Source organism: Otolemur garnettii, unplaced genomic scaffold (genome assembly GCF_000181295.1).
Source record: "Otolemur garnettii isolate 467f Iridium unplaced genomic scaffold, OtoGar3 scaffold00096, whole genome shotgun sequence".
In the NCBI taxonomy this organism is placed as follows: domain Eukaryota; kingdom Metazoa; phylum Chordata; class Mammalia; order Primates; family Galagidae; genus Otolemur; species Otolemur garnettii.
The window spans coordinates 1,366,012-1,391,949 of record NW_003852491.1 but is presented as its reverse complement, the minus strand read 5'-3'; the positions used below and the strand labels follow the sequence as shown (position 1 = coordinate 1,391,949).

At 47.3% G+C, this 25,938-nt stretch overlaps 1 protein-coding gene across 1 annotated transcript; it reads right to left on the bottom strand.

The window, feature by feature from the left end:
• Positions 1 to 1,313: 1,313 nt before the first annotated feature.
• SCNN1G (sodium channel epithelial 1 gamma subunit) lies at positions 1,314 to 25,917 on the bottom strand. The gene is made up of 12 exons (XM_003795723.2): positions 25,586 to 25,917; positions 23,505 to 23,814; positions 21,147 to 21,337; positions 19,437 to 19,540; positions 16,951 to 17,114; positions 6,933 to 7,031; positions 4,647 to 4,764; positions 4,000 to 4,078; positions 3,833 to 3,890; positions 3,581 to 3,642; positions 2,108 to 2,183; positions 1,314 to 1,856 (listed from the first exon to the last, which is right to left on the bottom strand). Exons 1-12 carry the CDS (start codon positions 25,900 to 25,902, stop codon positions 1,476 to 1,478), a joined length of 1,959 nt encoding a protein of 652 aa, XP_003795771.1. The 5' UTR covers positions 25,903 to 25,917; the 3' UTR covers positions 1,314 to 1,475.
• Between the last annotated feature and the right edge of the window lie 21 nt (positions 25,918 to 25,938).

Genomic DNA, 25,938 nt, shown 5'->3' with positions numbered 1-25,938 from the left:
TTTTATAAATTACAAAATATTCTTCTTTTGCTATTTAAAAGTGAAAATAGGCTGGGTACAGTGGCTCACACCTATAATCCTAGCATCCTGGGAGGCCAAGGCAGAAGGATCAGTGAAGTCAGGTGTTTTAGACCAGCCAGAGCAAAGAGAGACTCCTGTAGTCCCAGCTACCAGGGAGGCTGAGGCAAGAGGATTGCGTAAGCCCAGGAGTTTGAAAGCAGCCTGAGTAAGAGCAAGACCCCCCTCTCTACTAAACATAGAAAAATTAGCTGGGCAACATGTTGAGTGCCTGTAGTCCCAGCTACTCAGGAGGCTGAGGCAGGAGGATCACTTGAGTTCAGGAGTTTGAAGTTGCTGTGAGCTAGGCTGAGGCCACAGCACTCTAGCCTGGGGCAATAGAGTAAGATACTGTCACCAAAGTAAATAAATAAATAATAAAAAATAAAGTGCAAATAAAAATTCCTAGCTCATATGGGAGCCATAGTTTGTGGTCCCCTTTGCTAATGTAAGGTCTCAGAACAGTACCCCACATGCTGTTCTTGTGCTGGCTTTAAACACCTACTACACATTTACCAGCTGTTAACTACTCTCAGGCAGGAAGGTGTAAATACGGCGTGAAGTGGGCTGTCCGTGCTGGTTGGCTTTTTGGTGAGGAGCAGGCCTTGGTGCATGGGGTTGGTGGGGGACTTTGTCTTGGATGGTGCTGAGGTTGGTCAGTAGGAAAAGCAAATGAGGTGGGTTATTGGGACACAATCCTTTATTCCTTGGGCTACCACTAGTCACAAGCGTCCAGCAATGCCCTTTAACTGACCCTTCTCTCCTTGGGTGAAGGGGCATGGCCCTGCCTTTGTTGCCCAGAGCATGGCCTCACTGTTGCCCAGACTGAGGACACCCCAACATAGCCCAGACCTCCGCCATTGCATGCCTCATACTCCCCCAGGGCCCTGGACCATCTCCTTGCCTGAGGGCACAGCAGAGACTGTGCCTCGGTGTCAGTGACTAAGAACAGTTTATTCACAAACAGCTCCAGCTCCAGCTCTGGCACTTCCTCCTATCTTTGGCATCAGGTACTAGCTGTCTAGCCTCGACATCCAAGGTCACATCCTTGGGCTCGAGTCCAGGCTAAAGGTGCAGGTAAAACCTCAGCTTGGGGCTTTGGAGGAGTCCTTCCTTCTCAAGACCTGGCAAAGAGCTCTGTTAGGCCTCCCTCTGGTCTTCACCCGATTTCCTCGGGCCCCGGTATCTGTCTATCCATGTGCTGAAAGTTTGGGCCTGGTAGTTGTGAGTGTTGCCAGGCAGGGTCCATCAGGTACCCTGCACATGCCTGGCCCCATTTTGTTCAAAGCAGGCTTTAGTCAGCATCTCTGGAAAGCCCAGAGTGGGGGCAGAGAGTCCCCTCTGTGTCTGGGACACCAGGTCTAAGTTCTCAGACCATGTCTAATGGTCCTGACTAGATCTCTCTTGCCAGCCTCACCTCAAGGTTCATCTGGCACCTGGGTATCTGAGAGCTGGGTGGAAAAGGCCCTCTCCAAGCGCAAAGTGTTATATCTGGGGGGCGGCGTGCCAGGCACTTGGGCCCCTGGGGCTGGCGGCAGGCGCAGAGCAGAGGTGAAGGTGGGCAGATCATCATCTACACTGAGCGCTGGATTGTCCTGGCCCCGAGGGCTGGGGAAAGCCTCGGGACAGTGGGGTGCCTGCCTCCGGGCCCACCATTCCTTGGCTTTCTGCCACCAGTGACGGGCAATGATGGAGAAGAAGTCGATGAAGAAGACTTCAATTATCTCAATGACACAGACGACAGAGCAGCTCATCCACAGGCCCAGCTGGCCGCCAAAGTTGGACAGAAGCATCTCAATCTGCAAAAGAGACCAAGCCGCATTGTGAAGAAGCCCCTTCACCCCAGTTGGTCTCATGAAGGGACCCTCATTCCCAAGGGAGCCACGGGCTAGCCCTGGCCCCACACAGGCCTAGAGGAAGAGAGGCTTCTTGTTCTCTCTTACTCTGTGCTCTGAGCACAGGCCAGGCTGGCCTGGAGCAGCTGCTCCTGAGACCGGGCAGATGGGCACATCTGTAGACCCAAGACAGTTCCCAGAAGAAAGCTACTCACGCTGTTGGCTGGGTTCTCTATGATGGATCTCTGGTTCAGGTCTTTGTAGAATATCAACAGTTTGGCCAAGTCTGTCCTGCAGAAATTCCAACATGTGAGTCAAGAGCCTTAGTATCCTTCTAGGTAACTAGCTCTTAGGCATGGCTGTCTCTTCCTGCTAAGCCCACCAAGCTCCCTGGGGGTGTTAGAACCTCCCCCATGGGGCTCTGTGTCTACTCCAGAGAAGATCTCTAGCCTGGGCCTGGTTCCCAGGTTATTCATTCTCTCAAAAACTGTTCCCTAACTCTAAACTAAGTGAGTCCACCCTGATGTACTCCCTCTGTACCCCATTCTTCATTAAACGTTGGCATTTGTAATTGTTTGATTGCAATTGCAAATACATGTAGTAGATGGGGAGGTCATGTACAGGAGCCAGGTAGGCTGGGTATAAGGTAACATGATAACAGCCAGAGTGGCAGTTAGCATTCATTGCAGTGATTTGCAACCACTGTGCTGTGAAAATTTTTAAAGATCATTCTTTAAATTATTCTCCAAAGACATTCAAACCATAGTAAGTATATTCCTTTTCTTACTTTTTTTTTTAAGTGTGCCATGCAAGTTTAACTATAGGTTCAAGTGTGCTGTGAGATAAAAAGGTTGAAAACACTGATTTATAGGATACCTCCTATGTTGCCAAGCACTGTTGTAAGAACTTCACGTGAATTAAGTCATTTAATTTTCACAACAATTCTATGAAGTGGGTAGGTGTGTTTTCATCTTTGTTTTACAGATGTGGAAACTGAGATACAGACTGGTTAAGTAACTTGCCTAAGACAACACAGTTAATAATTGCTCAAGCCAGTATCCAAACCCAGATAGATCTGGCTTCAGAGTCTGCATCTTAACTATTGCACTAAATTGCCTCTCGATAGGACTATGGTGAAGCAGACTATAGCTTATTCCAAAGGGGCAGCTCTTCCTCAGCTGTTCAGTCCTATGCAAGAATGGAGGGTTACTATTGCCAGAACTTTTGATCTTTCAGAAAAAGTTGAAAATAATGGGTTACTTTTATGGGACTAGATTTGGCCTAGAGGTCACTGGTTTGCAATAGTTGGTTTAATGGTTTGCCACAGCCTGGTCAAAGTTTGTCTTTATCACTAGATTGTGAGCACCATGGGGGCAGAGACTATGGTCCGCTTGGTTATCTTGGTCCCCCCAGACTCCACAAAGTGCTTGATGTGGATGCTTTATAAATGTTGGAGGCCAAATGGGTTCCCACCAGGGGCAGGCCCAGCTATGGGCATTGTAGAGATGGTGATGGCCCAGAGGAATGTTGAATTCATAAGGCATGTGTCACAGATGTGAGTTCCCCCTCTCCCTGTTCCAAATGAATGAATGAGTGAGTGACAAGGAGAGGGTTTGTATATAAGAGCGCAGGTGGGAGGCTGGGCCCTGGGCAGGACAGGCAGAGGAAATAGGTGCTGGGAAACTTACTTGTTGAGTTTTTTGTTTATTTGCCGGCTTTGGTCCCAAGTGAGAACAGGCAGCAACCACTTCTGTAATGGAGAGAGCCAGAGAGGGCCTGAGGATGCCTGGAGAGTCCAGGGCCACCCCACCGCTGTCCTCCAGCCTCAGCAAGATAGCTCCCTTCCCCTCAGACCGTGCCCCAGGCCAGAGGTCACAGCACAGACATCACTGAGGCTCCAGGCTGGGGCTTGAGGGGGAACAGTGAGCAGAAGAACCTACCTCTGAAACCACAGATGGCCACTGTGCCAGGCTGGTGGTCAGCGTCCACTCCTTAAAGCTAAGGGGAGGAGGGGACAAAGTGAGTGTGGGCTGCTGGGCTCAGGCCAGCTCTGCTCATCCCATCCCTCCAGGTCCCCTGACCTGTCCCATCCCCCCAGGTCCCTCACCTGCAGGCCTCCCGGCATACTGACTGGCAGCCCAGCTCTTCCCGAACAAAGGCCTGGTGCAGCTGATAGTAGCAATACACTGAGGGACACGGAAGAGGGTGGCGTAAGTGTGGGGGCCGCAGGACCTTCCCTAACCATCCTCAGGTCACCAATGGTACCCCTATAGTCTCATTTTAATTATTTCGCCTCCTACTTTCTACAACCACTGGTTCTCTGGAAGCACATGCTACCATGTGACATTGGGAAACAGAATAGGGTAGTGGTTAGGGACATGAGTTGAATGTTAGGTAGCCCTTGGTTTGGGGTCAGCTGGGTCCAGCTCTGTTATTCCCTATCTGTGTGACCTTGGGAAAGTTGCTTAACCTTTCTGAGCCTTGTTTTACCTATTCTGTGAAAGGTAACTATACTTCAATAATTCCTGCCTCCTGGAGCTGACTGATGTGCTCAAGCTGTTAGCACAGACTGGTGGGTGGGGAGATGGGTAGCATTTGGTCCTTAACTGGGAAGTACAATCCAGGCCAGGCTTGACAACAGAACTAGAACCCTAGTAAACAACTCTCTACCAATACCTTCTTCGGGGAAAAGGCAATACTCGCCGGGGCCCCTGTTCCTAGGGTATATAAAGGCTGGGGGGGAGGGTCACTCACTCCAATTGGGGTGTTGCTGGTAGTTGCAGTAGTTGGCTGCTGGAGGTAGAGGCTGGTTGTACTGTGCACACCCACATTTCTCCACCATCTTTGTCTGGAAGCACGAGTGAAGGCAGATCTGAAAGAGGAAAACCCGAGATTCTCTTAAGCTCCTTGCACATGGATGCCAGAGGGCTCCCTGCAAATCCCTTATCCCAGAGGCCCAGGTTCCCACAGCCTTGCCAGAAGTGTGGATATGCCCTATATGCCGATTGGGCCAGGGATGGTCCTGATTCCAAAGGGCCCAAGCTGAGAATTTGGATTAATTGACACACGGAGGCAGAGTTGAGCTAGGCCTGGAGTGGTCATTTTCCATCATGTGGATATTGACACAGAAAGAAAGAAACACAGTCCAATTCTCAGGGCCAAGCCCTCCACACTGGATCTCAGGGGATCATAAGCTGCCACAACATCTTTAAAGCTTATAACAAAAAGCTAATGGATTTTGCCTTATTTTGCTTTGCTGGGGGTTAAAAAAAAGCTAATGGCAGGGCTTCTGAAGGTAGGCTACTCAGGCCACATCCCAGCTTTGCCACATACCTGCTGTGTGACCTCAGGCAAGTTACTTAACCTCTCAGATGTTTGGCTTTCTTTGTCTTTGAAATAAGTTTAATATCCACTTCAGGAGATTATTGCAAGCATGAAATGAATCCTTTGTACATGGTAGCCTCTTACTACATATTATCCAGGAGTAACTTTCCAATGACGTCCCCTGTATTTTATTTTATTTTGTCTTAAAGTCCATTCGATTGTGTTTCTGTTTATTTATTTATTTATTTTGAGACAGAGTCTCACTTTGTTGCCCTCAGTAGAGTGCTGTGGAGTCATAGCTTGCAGCAACCTCAAACTCTTAGGCTCAAGTGATCCTCTTGCTTCAGCCTCCTGAGTAGCTGGGACTATAGGTGCCTACCACAATATCCAGCTATTTTTAGAGATGGGATCTTGCTCTTGGTCAGGCTGGTCTTGAACCTGTGAGCTCAAGCAATCCACCTGCCTCAGCCTCCCAGAGTACTAGGATTACAGGCATGAGCCACCGTGCCCAGCTAGTGTTTCTGTTTCTTAGAAGTGGACAATCTCTGACTACTAGTCAATTTTTATCAGATGCCACCACCACCTTTCTGCGTTGCTCTCATCAGCTGGAGGACTCAGCATTGAGGGTGCCTGGTCCTTTTGTTCTGTGGGAATGATTTCCTTCCTTCCTTCCTTCCTTCCTTCCTTCCTTCCTTCCTTCCTTCTTTTTTTCTTTCTTGACAGTTTCACTATGTCACCCTGGGTAGAGTGCTGTGGCATCACCACTCACAGCAACCTCAAACTCTTGGACTTAAGTGATTCTCTTGCCTCAGCCTCTCAAGTTGCTGGGACCACAGGCACCCCCCACAATGCCTGGCTATTTTTTGTTGCAGTTATCATTGTTGTTTAGCAGGCGTGGGCCGGTTTCGAACCCACCTGCCCTGGTACATGTGGCTGGTGCCCTGGTCACTGAGCTATGAGCACCACCTGAGTGGATGATTTTCATCTATTCTTTCTGGGTCCCCTGGTAGGAAGTGAACTGCAGATTCCCATAATGCCAGGTTGAAAACTCAAATGACTGTGGGAGCTAGTGATGTAAGTTACACTCTGGGGGGTGCTGAGAACTGTGGGGACAGAGGATTAGTGAGGTGGCTCCACTCGCTTTGCAATCCACAGGAATATGGGCTCAATGTTGCCACATTGTTTCATTTTTCAAGAGAAACTAGAAATCTGGATTTTCTTATGAAATTCCCTGAATTTTTAACATCATCCAGGCTAGAAAAAACAGATGAGTTGCCTGAAGGGGGCTGGGAGCTGCCAGTGAGCAGCTCCTGAACCAATCCAGTCACCGCCTATGATTGTGGAAGGGACACAACTTGCCCAAGGCCACAAGGGAGTGAGGGGCACAGGAGGGCCTGGAAGCCACGCTCTTCACTTCGCGGTCATTTCTCTCCCTGGCTGCTTCTTTCCTATCCCCAACTTGCCAAGACCCATTTAGGAAGTGGGACTGTCCCGGCTGTACATTGTGTTCTACGCAAACCTCAGTGAATCAATTAAGCTCTAGTTACAGACGGATTCAAAGGACTGGATCCAGCCGGCATCATTTGTTCTTGAGGTCGTTGGAGGAACCCTAGGGATCCTCAGAGTTCCTGGTCCCAGCCACACCCCAGCCTAGAAAGAACTTTGCCTACTGGGTCTGAGCCATAACCCGGGGCTGGAAACCCCTGCCGCCCATACCTGGAGGGAGTAGGCAGCATTGTAGATGTTCTTGACTGGCACGTCACTCCCGTCCTCCGTGCACTGACTGTAGGGTTCACTCAGCTTGAAGGACTCCGTCTGCAATCACAGCAGCACACATTCAGCCCTGCCTTTCCCTAGGGATTCAGATAGGGGCTTCCCGAACAGCCCTTGGAAGCTGAGCATTCACTGAACAGGAAATCATTAATAACCATTACGCGCCCGGTGCTGTTGCAGGCACTGTGGGATCATCAGCGACCAAGATGGACAGGCCCCTGCTCTCCTGGAGCTTACACTCAGGTGGAGTAAACAGATGGCTGACAAGCAAATACATAAATAAGATGATTTTGGATAATTCTGGATGGTGATCCATGAGATGAGGTACGAGACTGGTGGGAGGAGGGGACAGTTTTCCCAGAGAGTGAGAGGGGAAGGTGATCCTGTAGGTTCAACAAGGACCAGCCAGAAAGGGCTGGTTTTGTCCAGAACTGGACAGAATAGGATTAGGCCAAGGGAACCCAAAAGAGAGAAATCACTAGAAATCAAGTCAGAGAGGGCAAAGCAGGTCCAGCTGAGAAATCTGGATTTGGTTTTCTGTATAGTAATAAGCAGTTGGCAAATCCCCCAGGAGGCGGGAGAGGGATTATGAAACTGAGCCAGTACTCAGCTGCCTGGGATTCCTATCCTCGCCAAGGACCCATTTGCTTGTGTTCCAGCCCAGATATTGACTTAGGAAAGGTTAACTTTCTTAGAAAGGGCCAAGGAAAGCCCAACAGTGTAGAATGACACCCTGATCATCAGAGGAGGTAAAAGTATTGTCACCCAAAGTTCAAAAACCTTCTTCAATTATTTGTTATTGTAGTTCACCATTTGTCTCTAATTGAATATTTGATGCTGCAAATAAACAACTCAAACAAGCCAAATAAACAAAAAAGGGGAGGAGTGGTAGACAAACACCTTCAAAGGGGAAGCAGTGATTGACCATATATCATGATCAGTGCACAGTCCCAGGGTCTGTGCACTGTGTGTGTGCGAGTTCACGGGCCCATGCACAAGCATTTTAGGGAGGTGTGAAAGGAAAAAGGATGGCAGATTTGTGGGAAGGCAGAAAATTATTTTCTCTTTGAAGAAAGAATAATAATTGGGGGGGGAAGGAATCAAGGGATCTGATGAAGGTAAAACTGCAGCCTTCTCAAAGAGGCTAGTATTAGAGTTCATCTGCCCACTCATTCATCTTCTTTAGCTCTAAGAACCTTAAGGGCAATTGACAATGCTCCTTTAGAAATGTTGTAATCAAAGGGGAAAGTGGCTGTCTGCTCCCCCGACCCGGCCCAGCCTCCAAGGATGCCCACTCTAACAGATCAGATCCTGCAGCTCGGATAGGACATGGTTCACCCTGCCCTGCAACCTGCTCTTCTCACTAATAGGAGCGAGCATCTTTTTCCTATCAGTACAGTACAGATTGACCTAAGTGCTAACTAGCAGGGCAGGCCGTGGTGGCTCATGCCTATAATCCCAGCACTCTGGGAGGCTGAGGTGGGTGGACTGCTTTGAACTCAGGAGTTCAAGACCAGCCTGAGCAAGAGCAAGATCCCTAAAGATAGAAAAACTAGCCAGGCATGGGGCAGCGCCTGTGGCTCAAGGAATAGGGCGCCAGCCCCATATACCAGAGGTGGTGGGTTCAAACCCAGCCCCAGCCAAAAAAAAAAAAAAAAAAACCCAAAACTAGCCAGGCATTGTAGCAGGTGCCTCAGCTACTCAGTGAGGCAGGAGGATCACTTGGGCCTAGGAGCTTGAGGTTGGTGGGAGCTGACACCATGGCGCACTACTGAGAGTGACAAAGTAAGACTCTGTCTCAAAAAAATAAAAAAAAAAGCTGGCTAGCAAACATGTGTAGAGCCTCTGGCCCAAACTGGGCTGGGTAGGCTGGAAACTGAGATGTAAAGATACCAAGTGGCACCTTTCCCCAAGGGCCCCTCAATTCTGTACCATCCTCTGCACTTCTCCAAGCAGCAGGCTCCCTGGGAAGATGTCCCTTTGGGTCCCTAGGTGCTGTTGAACTGTTCCCAGAGCAGTGTCACTATGGGCTCCATCTGTCCAGGGCAAGGAAAGTACCCCACCCTGGCATCCAGGTGAGAGGGTCTGTTCATGCAGGCAGACTGTGTGCGGCCAGCCAAGATGGCTCCCTCTACTATGAGAACCAGCCCATGGGCCACTTCCAGGAAATGGACTGTGAGAAACCGTCCTGATTTCTATGCTTTCTGAGCACTCAATGGCCCTTTACTCTGCAATGATGCTTATCAACTTGGAGCTCTTGGGTGGCGCAGGTTGATTTCTGAAGCAACCTGGGATAGGGCAAATGGGGCAAATGGTCTTTTCTGAGCGAGACACAGATCTTAAACTTCTCAAAGCTTCAACTGGATGAACACGACAGAGTGCTCTGCCTACACCCTAACTGAGTTTTCCAGAACCGCTGGCTTGTAGAGAGTGGAGAGACATTTTTCCTTCTATCCTGACTCCCTGGGGGCAAAAAACCAAGAGTTTGTGTTGGCATGTGTGACTGTGCAAACTGTGTGTGCATACGTGTGCACGTGTGTGAGTATGTGTGTCTGCATACATGTTTTCATGTAAGAGTCCATGTGTGAATGCACAGGAATGTGTGGGCAGGTGTGAGTATACGTGAACATATATGTGTACATATGTGGGACAGGGGACCCCTTTTTATCAAACCAGGTTCTTTCTGCTTCCATCTGAGAACCCTGGGGGAGGGAGGTGGTTGTATAGGAGCCCTTAGCTCACCTCTTTAAAGATATGAAAGGTGCCTGGAGAAAGCTCAGGTCAGCAGAGTTGCAGGGCAGGGAGGAGGGGAAGTGAGAGGAGGCCTTTATCAGGCCCCCATGGCTTGTGAGGACAGCTCCTGCCTTTCTGCAACCTTGAGAGCTTCCAACTGGCACAATCACTCCTCATCTGTGAGGTGTCACCCCTCCGGGCTATTTCCAGGCAGGGTGGCTGTTGGACAACTGTTTTCACAGTTCAGTGGTAACCATTGTCCCAGCCAGCAACCCTCAAAGTCACCTTCGGAGACTACCTATCATAGCTCTGAGGTTTTCAGGCATTCATGTCTTGATCCCAGAATCTTTTTTGTTGTTGTTGTTGTAGTTGCAGTTTTGGCCAGGGCTGGGCTCCAACCCGCCACCCCTGGTATATGGGGCCGGCACCCTACTCCTTGAACTAGCTCTGAGGGTTTTGCTCATGTTCCAGCTTCACCCTGTTTTAAGGCCCCTCCCAGAGTGGTAGGCTGTGATGGTGAGCCCATCCCAGGCTCAATGCTTTTCTGTTTCCACTGTGTTCATTTCTGAGTGAGACTTCCTTTGAATGAAAGAATTTCCTCATAGCCAAGAAGAGCCCCTACCCCCAGTCACAGAGGGCTCAGGTGACAAGTCTACCAGCCCCAGCCAATAGGCCCAAATGGTGCCCTGGGCTACTGGAAGCAGCAGGAACCCAGGTCTGGCTCTGGGGATAAGTGGGGGCCCCTTCCTGCCCTCAGTGGCTAAGCACTCTCCTTATTTCTCAAAATGGGCTGCTGCTTCTTCCAGCGAGAGGACAGCAGTGATAGCTGGGCTAGGAATGGAACAGGATAGTTTCTTTCTGTGTTTCTCCAATGGAAACAGGATAATTTCTTTCTTGAAGCTGTGCAGGCCTGGGAGAGCTCATTATCAGGAGGTTTTGGTGGCTGTGGGTCTCTAAGCTGCTGCTTAGGGGCCATCCCCAAGCTCTATCTTAACTTTCCCCTCTACCATGGGCATGGATGGGTGGGCTTTTGAGCCTCTCTGAAGGGCTTCTTCTGGAGGCACCGGGTTATGGTCAACAATTAATCACCCCTAAACAACCAGCGGTGCCAAGCAGGCTAACTAAAGAAGCTGAAGTAGAGGTCTGGTTCCAAAGAAATCAGTATTCAACCCTTCTGTGCTGCTGAGTATTTGATTTTGATTAAACAACAGTAACAATCTACTTTGAGCACTTACAATGTGCGAAATACTCTGATAAACACCGTAAAAGTATCAACTAAATTAACCTTGACAGCAGGCTCACCTTGCCAAAGAGGAAAATGAGACAGAGAGATAAGATAACTAGCCTAAGGCAAAGTGGCCAGCAGGAGATACAGCGGGAATTCAGACCCAGAGTTCACTCTCTCAACCAGACACCTCTAAGGAGTATGGTGGGGATTAACTGAGCCAAATGCTTGTAAAGTGCATAGCACTGTCCAGCACATAGAAACTTCCCTGTGGAGATTAGTTTTAATTATTAAAATGTGTATGCCCTCCAAGCACAATCTCATCCACTCCTGATACAGAAGCATGAATACCCCCAGATCTGACCTTCAGCTAAAATCTTTCTCCTGAGATCCAACTGACCACTGCTCATTTCTACCTAGGTGACGTGTGCATACCTTAAATACACTACATCTGTGGAAGATTGTGAAAGTGGCCTAAATCCTACCATCTTGTAAGATAGAATCTGTTTTCCACTCCTTGAGGCTGGGTTAGTCATGGGACTTAAACTTTGACCACTGGAATATTAACACATATGATACCAGCAGGGGCTTGAAAAGTGCTTGATCATTGGAACTTGTCTTTTCTCACTGAGCTTGGAAACCTGAGAATACTGTTGAGAACGAGTCCCAGCCAGCCAGGTGGGGGAGGAGGGACTACATCAGGGAGAGACAAGGTGCCCTGGCAGACTCAACAGTTGGCCCCAAAGGCCATGATCAAGCACTGGTTGAGATCAGAAAAATAGCCCAGTGTGTCCAGCCAAAATTGCCAGCCCACAGCTTGTGAGCCAGTAAATGGTTGTTGTTTGAAGCCACTAAGTCTTGGGATGGTTTGTACACAGCAAAAGCTAACCTATGTCATGTCTAAACTGAACTCACCTTCTCTCCCCCTTAACACCTGCTTAATCTCCTGTATCTCTCATATTAGCTAATGGCACCTCATCTATCCGAGTTAGAAACCTGGGCGTCATTCTAGAAACGCCTCTCCTTGATCCCATTTGGTCACCAAGGGATGCTTAGAAGCATCTTTTTAATTGGTGAGCTCCTCTGTCTCCTCTTATTCTTGCTCACTGTCTGAGTTGAGCTTTCATCTTTCAGAACCATCCAAAGTCTTCACACTTTCCTTCTCTCAGTCTCTCCTCCACCTGAGACCCAGATCTGGTCCTATCACTGCTCTCCACTGCTTGGTCATTCAGGTTCAAAGGCAACAGTTCAGCCTTCAATGCATTCCTTAGAAGGCCTCGGCCTACTTTCCAAGTTCTACTTCCCACTTAATTCATTTCAACTCAGCAGAGATAATCTCATGTCAACAGTTGTCCTACCAGGTACCAGGCCCTACAGTACAGGGAAAGCAGACACTGAACATGTAATTTAAAACATGTAAGGCCAGGTGTAGTGGCTCATATCTGTAATCTTAGCACTCTGGGAGACCAAGGTGGGAAGATCACTTGAGGTCAGGAGTTTGAGACTAGCCTGAGCAAGAGTGAGACCCTGTCTCTACAGAAAAACAGAAAATTTGCCAGGCATGGTGGCACACAGCTGTAGTCCCAGCTACTTAGGAGGCTGTGGCAGGAGAATCACTTAAGCCCAGGAATTTGGGGTTGCAGTGAGCTATGATGTGCCACTGTACTCTATTCCAGGTAACAAACTGAGACCCTGTCTCAAAAAACAAAATCAAAAAGTAGAAACTCTAAGAATTTGGTATACAATGGCAAGCTCTACATTTATATAAGAAAAATCATATATTGCTATTGAAACTGGGGTGGTAGAAGTCCATTTTTTGTCATGGAAAGATGATGATATATTTTGAGTAGGGAAATAAAAGCAGATTACAAAAGAGTATCCTTAGTAGGGTCCCATTTTCATATAAACAAAACAAAACAAAACAATTAGAAAAGAGAGTGCCCTAAATGGGATTACAGGTGATTTAGCTCTTTTTTGGTTTGTTTTTACTTTTGTAATACATTATAAATGTTCTTTGGGTATGTTAAAGTCCTCACTTGTAATAAATGCTTGATAATCATAACATGCTACTTCATGGCCGGTAAGGATTCAATGAGTTTATATGAAGGGTTTAGGAAAGCATCCATGTAGTAAGTGCTCAAAAAAAACTGGGCATTATAATATGTTTTTTAAGAAAAGAGACACACAAAGAGAAGGAAAAATGAGTGTGAAGCAAAAAAGGGGGATTAGGGAAGGTTTTTCCTTATCTTTGTTGACTCCCCCTCTCAATACTGAATTACTCAATACTCAACGTCAAGACAATTTGTTGACGACTTGGAAGAAAAAATAAATTTGATAACCACATCCTGCTGAAAACAATTCTAGTGGGTTATAAAGTATCAAATAAAATCATAAAATAACTGGATGCAAACTCAATTCGGGATCTGATCTCAAAGAAGGAAAACCCTCAGCAAATACAATGACTAAAGAATGAAACAAAGACTTCGACTATGTAAATATTCGATGTTTTGCATATGAGAAAGTATCACAAAGAAAATGAAAGGGAAAGCACAAACTGGGAAAGATATTTGCAACACATATGGCATATGTGCTTTAGTATAATAAGGAACAGTAGGGTTTGCAATGACAGAAGGGTCTCCCCACTCTGCAGGGCCCAGCTCCACACTTGCCTGTGTGAGTGGTCCACCCTCATCCACTTCCTCATCTCCCATTCACTACTCAACCCATTGTGCTTTTGTTCCTGTTCCACTCCTTCCATTGAAAACTATGCTGGCAAAGAACTCTAGTGACCTCTTGGTTACCAAACCCAGAGTTTACCCTCTACCTTGCTTGACCTCTCAAGTGCATTTGGCACGTTCGGTCATGCCTTCCTTGAAACTCCCTTCCTTGATTTATCTGAACCTAACTCTTTCCGGCTTCTCCTCCCACTTCTCTCCTCCTGTTTCTCCCTTTTCTTTCTGCTCAGCCCTGAGACATTTGCATTTTTAGGGTTCTGTCTTAGCTCTTAGGTAATGGCATTTATTTCTGCATCCAGAATTACCTCCCAGATTTTCTCCTGAGCTCCAGGTTTGTGGCATCTCACTCATTGGACATTTTCATTTCACATTGAAACAAGTAAGGTGTATCCCAAACTGAAGTGGTCATCTTCACCCCCAAACATACACCTCCTCTTATGTTCCCTAATTCTGAGTCTGGCATGCTTCTACTCCACTGCCCAAGCCAGGACTTGAATACCAATCTAACTTCCCCAGCCCTTCTCACCAACATTGGTTGTCTGGCCCTATTGCTCCTATGATATAATATCCCTACCATGTACTTCCTCAATGCACCCCACAGACACTGCCTCAGCTAAGGCTCTCATTATTCCTATCTCTGAATTACTATCAATGTGCTGCCTATAGTATATTGATTACCCTTCAACCAAAATGGTTTTTCAAGCACATTCCCTCCACAGCTTAGAATCCTTTCTGTGACCCCTTTGTAATTGCTGTGCCCTTTGTCTGGACTGGCTCATCTTGACACTAGTTGCCTATACTTGGACCTTTAAAAATTCATCATTTAGAAAGCCTTCTCTAATAGGGGCATCCATCTGTCCATCCACCATCATCCATCATCCCACCCATCCCTTCATATTTAGGATTTACTATGTTCTATGAATTGAGCCTGAGCACCAGATAGATAAGATCCCTGTTTCCGCAGGAATGGAAACTGTATTGCAGAGGTGTGTTGAAATTTGTCTTCTCTTCTTTTTATTTTCTTTTTATTCTTTTTTTTTTTTTTTTTTTTAACACTGTTGCCCAGGCTAGAGAGCAGTGGCATCACCCTAACTCACAGCAACCTCAAACTCTTGGGTTAGGTGATCCTCCCCACCTTGGCCTCCCAGATTGCTAGTATTACAGGCGTGGGCCACAGAGCCTGGCCCGTCTTCCCATCTTAAAGATAAAGTCTTTGAAGGTAGGAACTCTGTTGTGTTCATCTTTGAATTGTTAGTTTTGTTAATTAACTGCCTGAGTCTTCCAGCTTAACACACCTATCAAAAATAAATAAAAAATAAATAAGAAAGGAAGGAAGTCTAGTTTGTTTGGACTTTTTCTTAGTGGCCCCCTGCTGACCTCTTAGTAATCCTTGTTTTTTTTTTTGTTGTTGTTCTAATAGCTCATAAATCTGACCTGGAGTTGACAGACCCTGCTCAGCGGCTTTGATTTTTTAGTATGCCAAATTAGGTGTAGCAGAAAACTCACCCACATCTTTGTTTACGCACCATTGTTAAAGAGAACATTTGCTTTTACCCAGTATTTCCAAGCCCATAGGGAAAAAAAAAGCAACAGCAACAGAAAACAGAGAGCAGAATTCATTAATTCTTATGCTTTTGCAATCTCTCCTAGTTCATCCCAATTTGCAGACACTGTGAGAGGCAGAAGAGAGGAAGGCAGTGAAAGGATGAGGGATGATGTGCTCCAAATCCTAGGCCCTTCTTGAGAGTGCAGAGCAAACTCCCTGGAAATGCTGGCACACAATGCTCACTTCTGTGACCTGGGACTTTTGCCATCTACCAGTGCACAATGGAATCAATGGCCAAGGTACTTGCCATGGTTTGAGCAGGATCAAGGCTCAGGATTTTTTCTCCTGGGCCATCAGCATTCACACAGCCCAAGCCAGTACACCTTCCTTTTCTCCCATGCTAGAACAAAGCCCCTAAATGATATACCTCCTGAAAATACTCGAGGTCCCAGAACACCCATGCTGATGGTTTCTCTTATCCAAGGCTGTCTCTTTGATGGGGCACCATGAGACCTTAAATGACAATTTCTTCTTCAGCACCACCATTTCAGTTCATATTCTCCACTGCCTCAGCTTAAGGAAAGTGTTCCTTCAACCTCCCCTCCCCTCATTAAAAATGAGTCCTAGGTCAGGAATCCCATAATATGTCTTTATGCAGCTCACATTTTTCCCTCAGCACTTTTTCTCCCCCTTCCTCCCTCTCTCTTTCTTCCTTCCTTCCTTTCCTTCTCTCTTTCTCTTCCTTTTGAAGCAGAGTTTCACTCTGTTGCCCAGGCTAGAGTGCAGTGGTATCAACATCACAGCTCACTGCAACCTCTGACTCCCGGGCTCAAGTGATCCTCCTGCCTCAGTCTCTCAAGTAGCTGTGACTACAGGCACATGCCACCATGCCTGGCTAATTTTTGTATTTTTTGTAGAGATGGGGGCTTGCTCCTTCTCAACCTGGTCTCGAACTCTTCATCCTGAGTGATCCTCCTGCCTTGGCCTCCTGAGTAGGTGGAACTACAGGTATGCACCTGGCTCTTTTAAATTTGTTCTTAATAAACAGTCAATGGAAGTAAGAGAAAGACAAATGGACAGACAGACACTGGTATAAAAAAGACTCCAAGCCTCGGCAGCGCCTGTGGCTCAAAGGAGTTGGGTGCCGGCACCATATACCAGAGGTGATGGGTTCAAACCCAGCCCTGCACCAAAAAAATGCCAAAAAAAAAAAAAAAGACTCCAGGCCTGCAGATAAGAAGTAGAGTGACCAGGTACATCTGAGAAAATGTGACGGAAGTGTGATGAACTAAATAGCTCAGTGATTTTCCACTAGGCTTTAAGATAGTTGTTTGCAACATGCATAGCCTCTGGGAAACCCAGAGAGATAGATGTTAATCTGCTCTATTTATATATTATATTACTATTCATATTACTGACAAATGCTATATACTTAGTGTTTAATGCCTTGTTTTCAGGGTGGGTTCCACAAGTGCAAGTATCTTTCTTTGAAGCAAGAAAGGTTCCTTAAGATCCTTTCCCCAAATGGTATTCTGTCCTTGTTAAATCATACCGAAGATGCAAACGCAATTTAGTATTGCTCACTGGTATGACCACTGGAAATTCCAGGCCCATGCTCCCTTTGGAAACAAACATCCTTTTTCCATTAGTTGCAGCTCATTGGTTATCCTTGAAAAAATCTGTCTCCTCTCCATGCCTACAGAAATCAGGATATCCTCTTACCAGGTGCATTCCTATGGAGGTGGCCATTGCCGTCTCAATCTCCATTCCCACATCTTCAATGAAGGGGTATTCATCCTGCCGGTGGATGATCACTTTAGCCCCAGTGGAGGACACCAGGAAGGGGTTGTATTCCTCTTCATTTATGTACAAGATGACTTGCAGCCCTGGGAAGATAAGGCACCTGCTCTGGTCAAAAGCTAGCAAAACATTCCCTGGGGAGTAGCCTACCACCCCTCACCCCCACTGCTTTGGGGGCCTCAAATCAAAGACCCAGGCATTTCCAACAAGTGCGGGATGGACGAGGGCTAGACAGGAAGGAAGCTCCATGAGGTTGGGGATTGAAACTGACTTGCTCGCTACTGTGTCCCTAGGGCTCAGCCCCAAGCGAGGGTTCAAACACAGAATCACAGTCACAGTTCTTGTTAAGCATGCATTTTTGCTGAGCATAGGAAACTGCTGCTCTGCCTGACACATGCATCAACATGAGATAGGGAGTTCCTGAGATGATCTGAGGGATGTGCAGCACTGGGGCTGCTGACACCCTCGGAGAGCGCCCGGGGGAGATGAATCACTAATGATGAATCTGGTCACCAGCCCATCTTCTCTCTCTCTTCCTGCTCTTGGCCCCTTGGCATCTCCCTCTTCTCAGAGGCCTTTTGGAGCCTTCTCACCTAAACTAACCCCTGACTCCCAGCCATGCTGTCTCTTCAAAGCACTCATTAGTGTTTGGAGCTACCCAATGTCTGTGTACTTGTTTCCTCATTTGTTGTCTCTCTCTCTCCACTAAAATGTAAGTTTGCTAAAAGCAGAGATGGCATCTGTCTTATTCACTGCTGTGTTCCTGGCAGAGATTCAATGAATGTTTGGCAAGTGAAGGAGTGAATGAACAGGGTCTATGTGGATTGAGAGAAGACAACTTTGAGAGATATTCTGCACTTCAACTTGTAAACAAGGGAACCGAAGACCAAAGGGGAAGGTGATTTGCTTGAGGTCACACAGCCTACCACACATAGTAGAGCAGAGCTCTGCAACTTGTCACTCTCAGTTTGCAGATGTCTTCTGCCCACCGATGTATGCACTCTGAATTATGGTTTCTTACACACTTGGTAAGAGTACAGATTACACAGTGACAAAGGCCAACGTTCCAAGTGTGGATTTCCTCCACCACAGGGCCTTACCTTTCTTGCTGGGAGCAGATCTATATATCAAATCGTGTTCAGTTTGCATAGGACCTTTCAGGAATTGCTTCTGTGGCTAAACCAGGCCCATCTGTCAAGTTCCTACCTTCCCTATAAAAGTTACCAATAGTAGGAGGCACCTGTGGCTCGAAGGAGTAGGGCACTGGAGGTGGCGGGTTCAAACCCAGCCCTGGCCAAAACAGCAAAAAAAAAAAAAAAAAAAAAAAAAAAAAGAGTTACCAGTAGTAAAATGGTAGTAATAGTTATGTGGAAGTAGTAATGGTATTATTGGCAGTGGTAGTAACAGCTGCAGAAGCAGCAATGGTAGCAGACCAGCAGCAATGCTAGTTGAAGTAATTATAGTAGTATTGACACAACAACTGGCATTTATTGTGCACTCGGTGTGTGTTATGGCTGAGTTGTGTTCCTCCAGATTCATAACTTGAAGTCCTAATCCCCAATTTGATGGTATTTGGACGGGGGTGGGGGGGCTTAGTGTAGGGTAAATAAAGTTATCAAGGGATGGGGGTCTCTAATCTGATAAGATTGGTGTCTTGATAAGAAGAGGAAGAGGCATCACCATGCTCTGTCTCTCTATATGTCACAGAAGGAAGGACACAGAGAGAAGACAGCCTTCTGAAATCCAAGGGGAGAAGCCACACCAGAATTGAATTTGCTACCATCTTGATCTTGGACTTCCCAGCCTCCAGAACTGTGAGACATAAATGTCTATTGTTTAAGCCACCCAGCCTAGTGTATTGGGTGAACAGAATATGCACCACATATTATTCTAGGTGTTCTACATATTTTAAGTCCTCTTAGTAACCTCACATGGGAGATGCTATTTTTATTCCCACTTTCTAGGTAAAGAACAATAACTTGCCCAAAGTCACAGGTGAGTAGCAGAGCTGAGTTTTGTCTCTAGAATCTGCCATCTTAACTAAGATAAAGGCATGTCTACCTCCCTAATCTCCTGTTCAGCACTTCTGGGTGTAACTGCATTTGGAAGTCACCTGCCCAACACTGCTCACTCCAGCAATGAATTTAAGCCGGAGTGGTTCCCCAGCAGAAGGAACCTCAAAGATACCCCCATTACTCTCTCAAAGGCAGGGAAGTCAAAAGGGAAAACAGATACCAACACAGAAGGATGGAGCCAACACAAATACTGATGGAAACACTAACAAGGAAAATTAGTGTCCATATTTTTGGCTAAGTGTACTTCCAGAAGGCTCAAGCATCCCCAGTGTCCCACTGCCACCAGCCTCGCTGTTAGAGGACCTCAGATATCCTCGGTGCAGTTTTCCTTACCATATTCACTGCCTCCCATAGAGGTACTGAGGATGGTCTCATTGACTTTGCTGTTGAATGTATAGCAATTCCCATGCATTGGATGGTGGAAAAGCGTGAAGTTCCTATGGAAGAAGAAATCAGGTCAGAAAGGGCCACACGGGGAACTTCCCTCACGCATCTTAGCTGAAACTTGGAAGGGCGGTGCAAATGGGGCCAGTTCTCTTTTGGGAGAATGGATGAGAGACATGACTCATTTTCCCAACTTTCCTCTGATAAAACGAGAGAAATGCCCCTCATCTAACTTGATCCACGTTGGCATAGAATTAGGCTCTCTACTTTCTGTTCTCCCTCTTAATCCTCTCACCTTTGTCTCCATCCTAACTTGGCATTCTCCGTTCCCCAAATTCCTCTATTTTTTAATTTCTCAGCCAACCCTTGACATTTTTCCATTCAAATTCTAAGTCCCAGGAAATGATCCGCAGAGAAGAAATCACATGATTTCAATCACTCCATTTTCTCAAGGACCAATCCATCTATCAACATGCAGAGAGGTGAGAAAGGCTTGGTATTTAAAAAAGAATGAAGTGGGCTGGGCGTGGTGGCTCAAGCCTGTAATCTTAGCACTCCCGGAGGCCAGGGCACCTGCATTGCCTGAGCTCATGAGTTCCAGACCAGTCAGAGCTAGAGTGAGACTCTGTCTCTAAAAATAGCCAGGCACTTGTACTCTCAGCTACTCAGGAGGCTGAGGCAAGAGGATCACTTGAGCCCAAGAGTTTGAGGTTGCTGTGAGCACTCTACTGAGGGTGACAAAGTGAGACTGTGTCTCAAAACAAAAATAAAATAAATAAATAAAATGAAGTAAGCCCTTCATACAAGCAGGAATATTTTAGAATGTTCCATCCACTACAGTTACCACCAGGGATCTGAGTACTATCTTTTTTTTTTTTTTTTTTTTTTGAGACAGAGCCTCAAGCTGTCCCCCTGGGTAGAGTGCCGTGGCATTACAGCTCACAGCAACCTCCAACTCCTGGGCTCAAGCGAGTCTCCTGCCTCCGCCTCCCAAGTAGCTGGGACCACAGGCGCCCGCCACAACGCCCGGCTATTTTTTGGTTGCAGCCGTCATTGTTGTTTGGCGGGTCCGGGCTGGGGATTCGAACCCGCCACCTTAGGTGTACGTGGCTGGCGCCTTAGCCGGTTGAGCCATAGGCGCTGAGCCCTGAGTACTATCTTAAAGGTGGGAAGGTTTGAAAGCACATGCATCTGAGTGTGGACCTTTCTTCCTTCCTCTCTCCTTCTCTTTCTTTCCTCCTTTGTACTAAATTGGTGGCTCTTATCCATCAGTATGCGTGATGGTAATATACAAGGTCATAGGCACATTATCAATTACTCTATTTTTATGAGTAATTTATTCAGTTTTTGACCAGGGCTGGGTTTGAACCCGCCACCTCCGGCATATGGGGCTGGTGCCCTACTCCTTTGAGCCACAGGCGCTGCCCTTTTTGAGTAATTTAAAGAGGTCCAAGCTATTTTGACACTATGCCAACCAAGTACACCTCACTCACTGATTCTAGAACCCACCTCTCATATAAGCTTCCAGGGAGCAAGGGTCAGTGAAAAGAGCACCTTTTGTTCCCAAGATCTACAGCTGAGCTGCAGGAGCATGCGAGGGGTCTGGCACTCAGAGCTACCAGTCCTCAGAGGCTGGGAGAGCAGCCTTCCTTTCCTGACCTGGTATCACAAGACACTCCATCAAAGAAGCAGGTAACCAGTAGTTCCTCGGCAGAATAGCTCATGTTGATTTTCTTCTCCAGAGGGACCTGTGCCATGATGTTCATGTAGTGCAGCTTGTACCACTCCTGAATGGCATTGACCCCAGAACTGAAGGTGTAGGTGGCACAGTCAGAGGTGTCATTGGCACACTGTGAACAAGAGGAGACACCAGGCTAAAGCCATTGATCTTACCATTACTCCTCGGAAGGATGGTAAGGATAGGTGACTGAGACTCCAGGCAAGGATGGGTTTCTTTTCACTTGGGGGTGCTGGGAGAGAACATCTTCAAGCATCAAGGACCAAAAAGGGGCTGAGCAAGGAAGAACACAAGAGTCCCACTTTCACAGAACTCTATTACCATCTGCCCACTGGGAGAGGAGCCAGCCTAGTTTCTTCTGGATTCCCAGACACCTAGGGTTCAGCTGACTGATGCTACTAATTCCTACACAACCCCTTCTCACTTCCTGTTATATCAATGCTCAGTACATCTGGATTCTAGCCCAGATTCTGACACTATTCCTCTGTAGGATCTTGGGCAAGACATTATGTATCCATTATTTCATGCGCAAAGTGTTGCCTGAAATAACGTTCCCAACTTCATGGTAGTTGAGAGGAGCCACATTTGAAATATGTAATGATGAGAACTTAACAGAAAATGTGGTACATTTCAGATATTCTCATCACACAGGGCTTGGAAACTCTTCTGAAAGAAAGGATATCAAAGAATTGATTTTAGTGCCAGGGAGAACCTTGTGGATGTCCTATGAAAGCACCCAAGAAGATCTCTGAGGTCTCAATGATTTAGAGGAGGAGCTATTTTTCAGGATTTGGGACTAGAGCCGTGAGTGCTCACAATCAGTGTCAAAGCTGTACAGTGTAGAAATAGCTCCTGTCCTCCAGAGACCAGAGCATGGAGACACAGGGTGGTGATCAAGTTTGCTCAGGAAAAAGAATTCATTTTCAGTAAGTGGCTACTTCCTTTTTTTTTTTTTTTTTTTTGCAGTTTTTGGTTGGGGCTGGGTTTGAACCCACCACCTCTGTCATATGGGGCCGGTACCTTACTCCTTTGAGCCACAGGTGCTGCCCAAGTGGCTGCATCTTAAGAGGCCCTCAAATAGGACCAGAAGGGGAGAAGGGAAATCAGGCCACAGCATCTCGTGAAGGCAAATACTGCAGAGAATGTTGAGGTTTCTACATTAGTAGTATCTGGTTTTTTCCTTCTGATGTCTGCACCCCAATTTTGCTTTGAGAGGATTTCCTTTTCTTCCTCTGGATACAGTCTGGTGAGACTGTCTATCAAGATGCCTCACCCTCCATTAGCCAAGAAGCGATCCAGTGACCCAAGCTTGACCAACCGGATAATTTGAGAATGGAATTTGACTCTTTTTTGAGACACTTTGTCACTTTGTCAGCCCCGGTAGAGTGCCATAGCATTACAACTCACAACAAACTCAAACTCTTGGGCCCAAGCAATTCTCCTGCCTCAGCCTGCCAAGTAGCTGGGACTACAGGCACCTACCACAATGCCCAGCTATTTTTTTGTTGCAGTTGTCATTGTTGTTTAGCAAGCTGGGGCTGGGTTCGAACCTGCTGGCCTCAGTGTATGTGGCCAGTGCCATAACCACTGAGCTATGGCAGCCGCCTGGAATTCGACTCTTAAGAGAATCAAATTTTTGAAGACTAAAAACACCTAAAGCTTCTTTAATCCAGCAGCAATATCTGAAATGGCTTCCCACCATTTCTTGCCACCTAGACCCCCGGGTCTTCCTTAATTTTGGTCCTTTGAGAGGCCTCCATGAGCTACTGGTCACCTTCTAAGACATTTTTTTCCCCTGCTTAAGATTGCCTGAGTCAGGCTGGGTGTGGTGGCTCATACCTATAATCCCAGCACTTTGTGAGGCTGAAGCAAGAGGATCACTTGGGTCCAGGAGGTCCAGACTAGACTGGGCAACATAGTGAGACCCTGTCTCTACAAAAAGTAAGAAAAATTAGCCAAGCATGATAGTGTGTGCCTGTAATTCTAGCTATTCAGGAAGCTGAGGCAGAAGGATTGCCTGAACCCAATAATTTGAGATGCAGTGAGCTAGGATGGCACCACTGCACTACACCCTGGGTGACAGAGTGAGACCCTATTGCTACTTTAAGAAAAAGAAAAAGGAAAGATTGACTAAGTCAGTTTCAGTCGCCTGTCTCTGAATCACTGTATCTAGGTGTGTTTCTTTCAGCAGAACAGAGGGGCTGATGGCCAAGGAGGAAAGTCCTGGGACCCCATGCCCACCCTATACCCCCAACTATGAGGAAGTGAATCTATCTTACCAGTTGGAATCCTACAACCTTCTTGGACTCATGGACGTGCATGACATTTGAAGCTTTGTGAATGATGTTCCCACTGACTTTCCGCTTCCTCCCTGTGATGAAGTCTCTGGCTTTGCCCTTTTCTTCCTGATCGAAGACCAGCAGTGGGACCAGGTGGAGGAATTTGGGCTGTGGGCCCTCCCAGGTTGAACTCCAGGACTCTGCTTCTCGGCGGTTCCGAGACTTAACCTCTGAAAAGCCATAGAGGGACTTCAGGGCCTCTCTGGTCTCCTGTTCCAAGTCAGCTAGAAGGTGGCGCACAGTACTGTACCTGCCAAGGTGGGAAGGAAGAGTCAGTGAGGGGGAGGCTGCCCTGGCAGAGCACTGGTGCGTCCCTGTGCTGCTTTCCATCAGTGTATCGGCCTCAAGCCCACCTTTCCCACCCCCTTGGCTGGGCACACTGGGCCTTTCACTCTATGCCCCATCCAAAGTGACCACTGGCTCCAGCAAATGGGGAAAGGCTCATGCATGGGTGACCTTTGGGTGACTTTCTGCAGCTTCACCTCTGCCACCCCATCTACTTGCTCTCGGGGTGTGTTGATGAGTTTGTCCCAACCAGCATTTCTGGAGTGGTGACTGTCAGGTGCTTCCCATAAACCAACCACAGTGAGAACAAGTAAATAACTGCAGACCAGGAGTCTACCTAGGGGGCAGGCTCTGTCTCCACCCAGCACGCTCTGTCCCTCCCCACAGATTTTCCCTGAATCAGTGCTGGGAGGGAAGAAGGTATAGCCATTACCTCCATGACCACCAAGAACACAGAAGAATGATACAGGAGTTGCCACCCCTTGCTCTAGGCACAGAGACGGAGAGTGGTAACTCCAGAGTCAAACTAGCTAGGTTCACGTTGCCCATCCTGGAACTGGCTCTGTGACCTTGCACGTGTCACTTAGCCATTCTGTATCTCAGTTTCCTCCCTTGGAAAAAGGGGTTCTTGGGAAAGTTCAATGAGCTTATTACATGCAATAAATATGCAGATACATATATAGAATTAAATTGTCTCGATCATATTCTAGCAGTGTAATTATATTTGTTAATATTGTAGCCCACTCCTAGATAAGCTCCACTAAGGCAAAGACTTTGTTGTATGCCCTGGAACCTAGCACAGTGTGTGTTAGTTTGCAGATGCTGAGTAAATAATTATGGGAAAAATAATGGATAGAAGGAAAGAAGGAGGGGGAGAGAGAGAAAGAAAGGGAGGGGAGGGGTGGAGAGGGAAGAAGAGAGGAAAGGAGAGGAGAGGAGAAGAAGAAAGAAGAGAAATACTTGGGGGGTTGAGAATGAGTTGTAGACCCGATTTTGATTTTGAGTTTGCTGCCACCATCTCATTGATGACTTGGGAGCATTTAGTTTCTTTTGATAATCTTGAAAATCTCCCTCCCCTGCTCTTCCCTTCTCCCCACCCTCACTCCTGCTTTGACAAATTCTGCCAGATTCTGATCTGCCTCAAGGATTGGTTTTCCACATTTCTGAGGAGGACTCTGATGACCCATTTAGAACAGGTCCTACGGCAGACAGTAGGGCAGTAGCAAGGGCTGATCCTGCCTAGAGCCCCGTGATCTCAATTAATGGGGCTGGGTTCACCCAGATGAGGGTTTGGGGCAGCTGAGATGATCCGGAAGTTGCCTGGGTGTCACTTCTGAGTCAGCCTCTCCAGCTCGCATTCTGGGGAGAGTGAGGATAAGAGCTTGGAGAGCTGGGGGTGGGACAGGGGCCAGGGAATGGCTCAACTGGGATTAGTGGAGGAGGGCAAAGGGGTGTAGCTCATTCCAGGATCAACCTCCAAAAGCAATGATGCTTGCATCCTCTCCTTCCTGCTTTCCCCGAGCCAGCCCATCCTCAGAAGTTGCTGAAGGACCGAAAACTTGGTGCAGATTTAGAGAGGGCAGTTTACCAATGGTGGCAACAAATTCAGATTTCTAGGAAGCATGCTTGCAGGCTGGCGCCAGCTCCCAGACTACCAGTTGGTTAATTCCGGGAGGGGCTTTGGCTTCTGGAGAAGACTAGCCTCCCACTCCCAGTGCCCTGCTCCTGCCTCTTACTTGTAGGGGTTGATGTTGCAGATGGTGACAGCAGGAAAATCCAGCTTCTGGAAATGGACTTTAATGGAGACAGAGATGGTGTAGAAGGAGAACACGAGGAGGGCACATTGCCAGAAAATAAGAGCCACGGCTGTCAGTGTGAATCCGATCCAGAGCAGGCGCCGGAGGCGGCCGCGGGACACCACGATGCGGCGGCAGCCGTGGGTGTTGGTGTTGAGACAGTACCACCGCATCAGCTCTTTAATGGTAGGCGCCTGTGGGCCTGTCACTGGCAGATTCTTCTTGATTTTGGCTTTGATCTTCTCTCCGGGAGCCATGGCAAGGATAGGACTTTGAGGGCAGGTGTGCTGGAA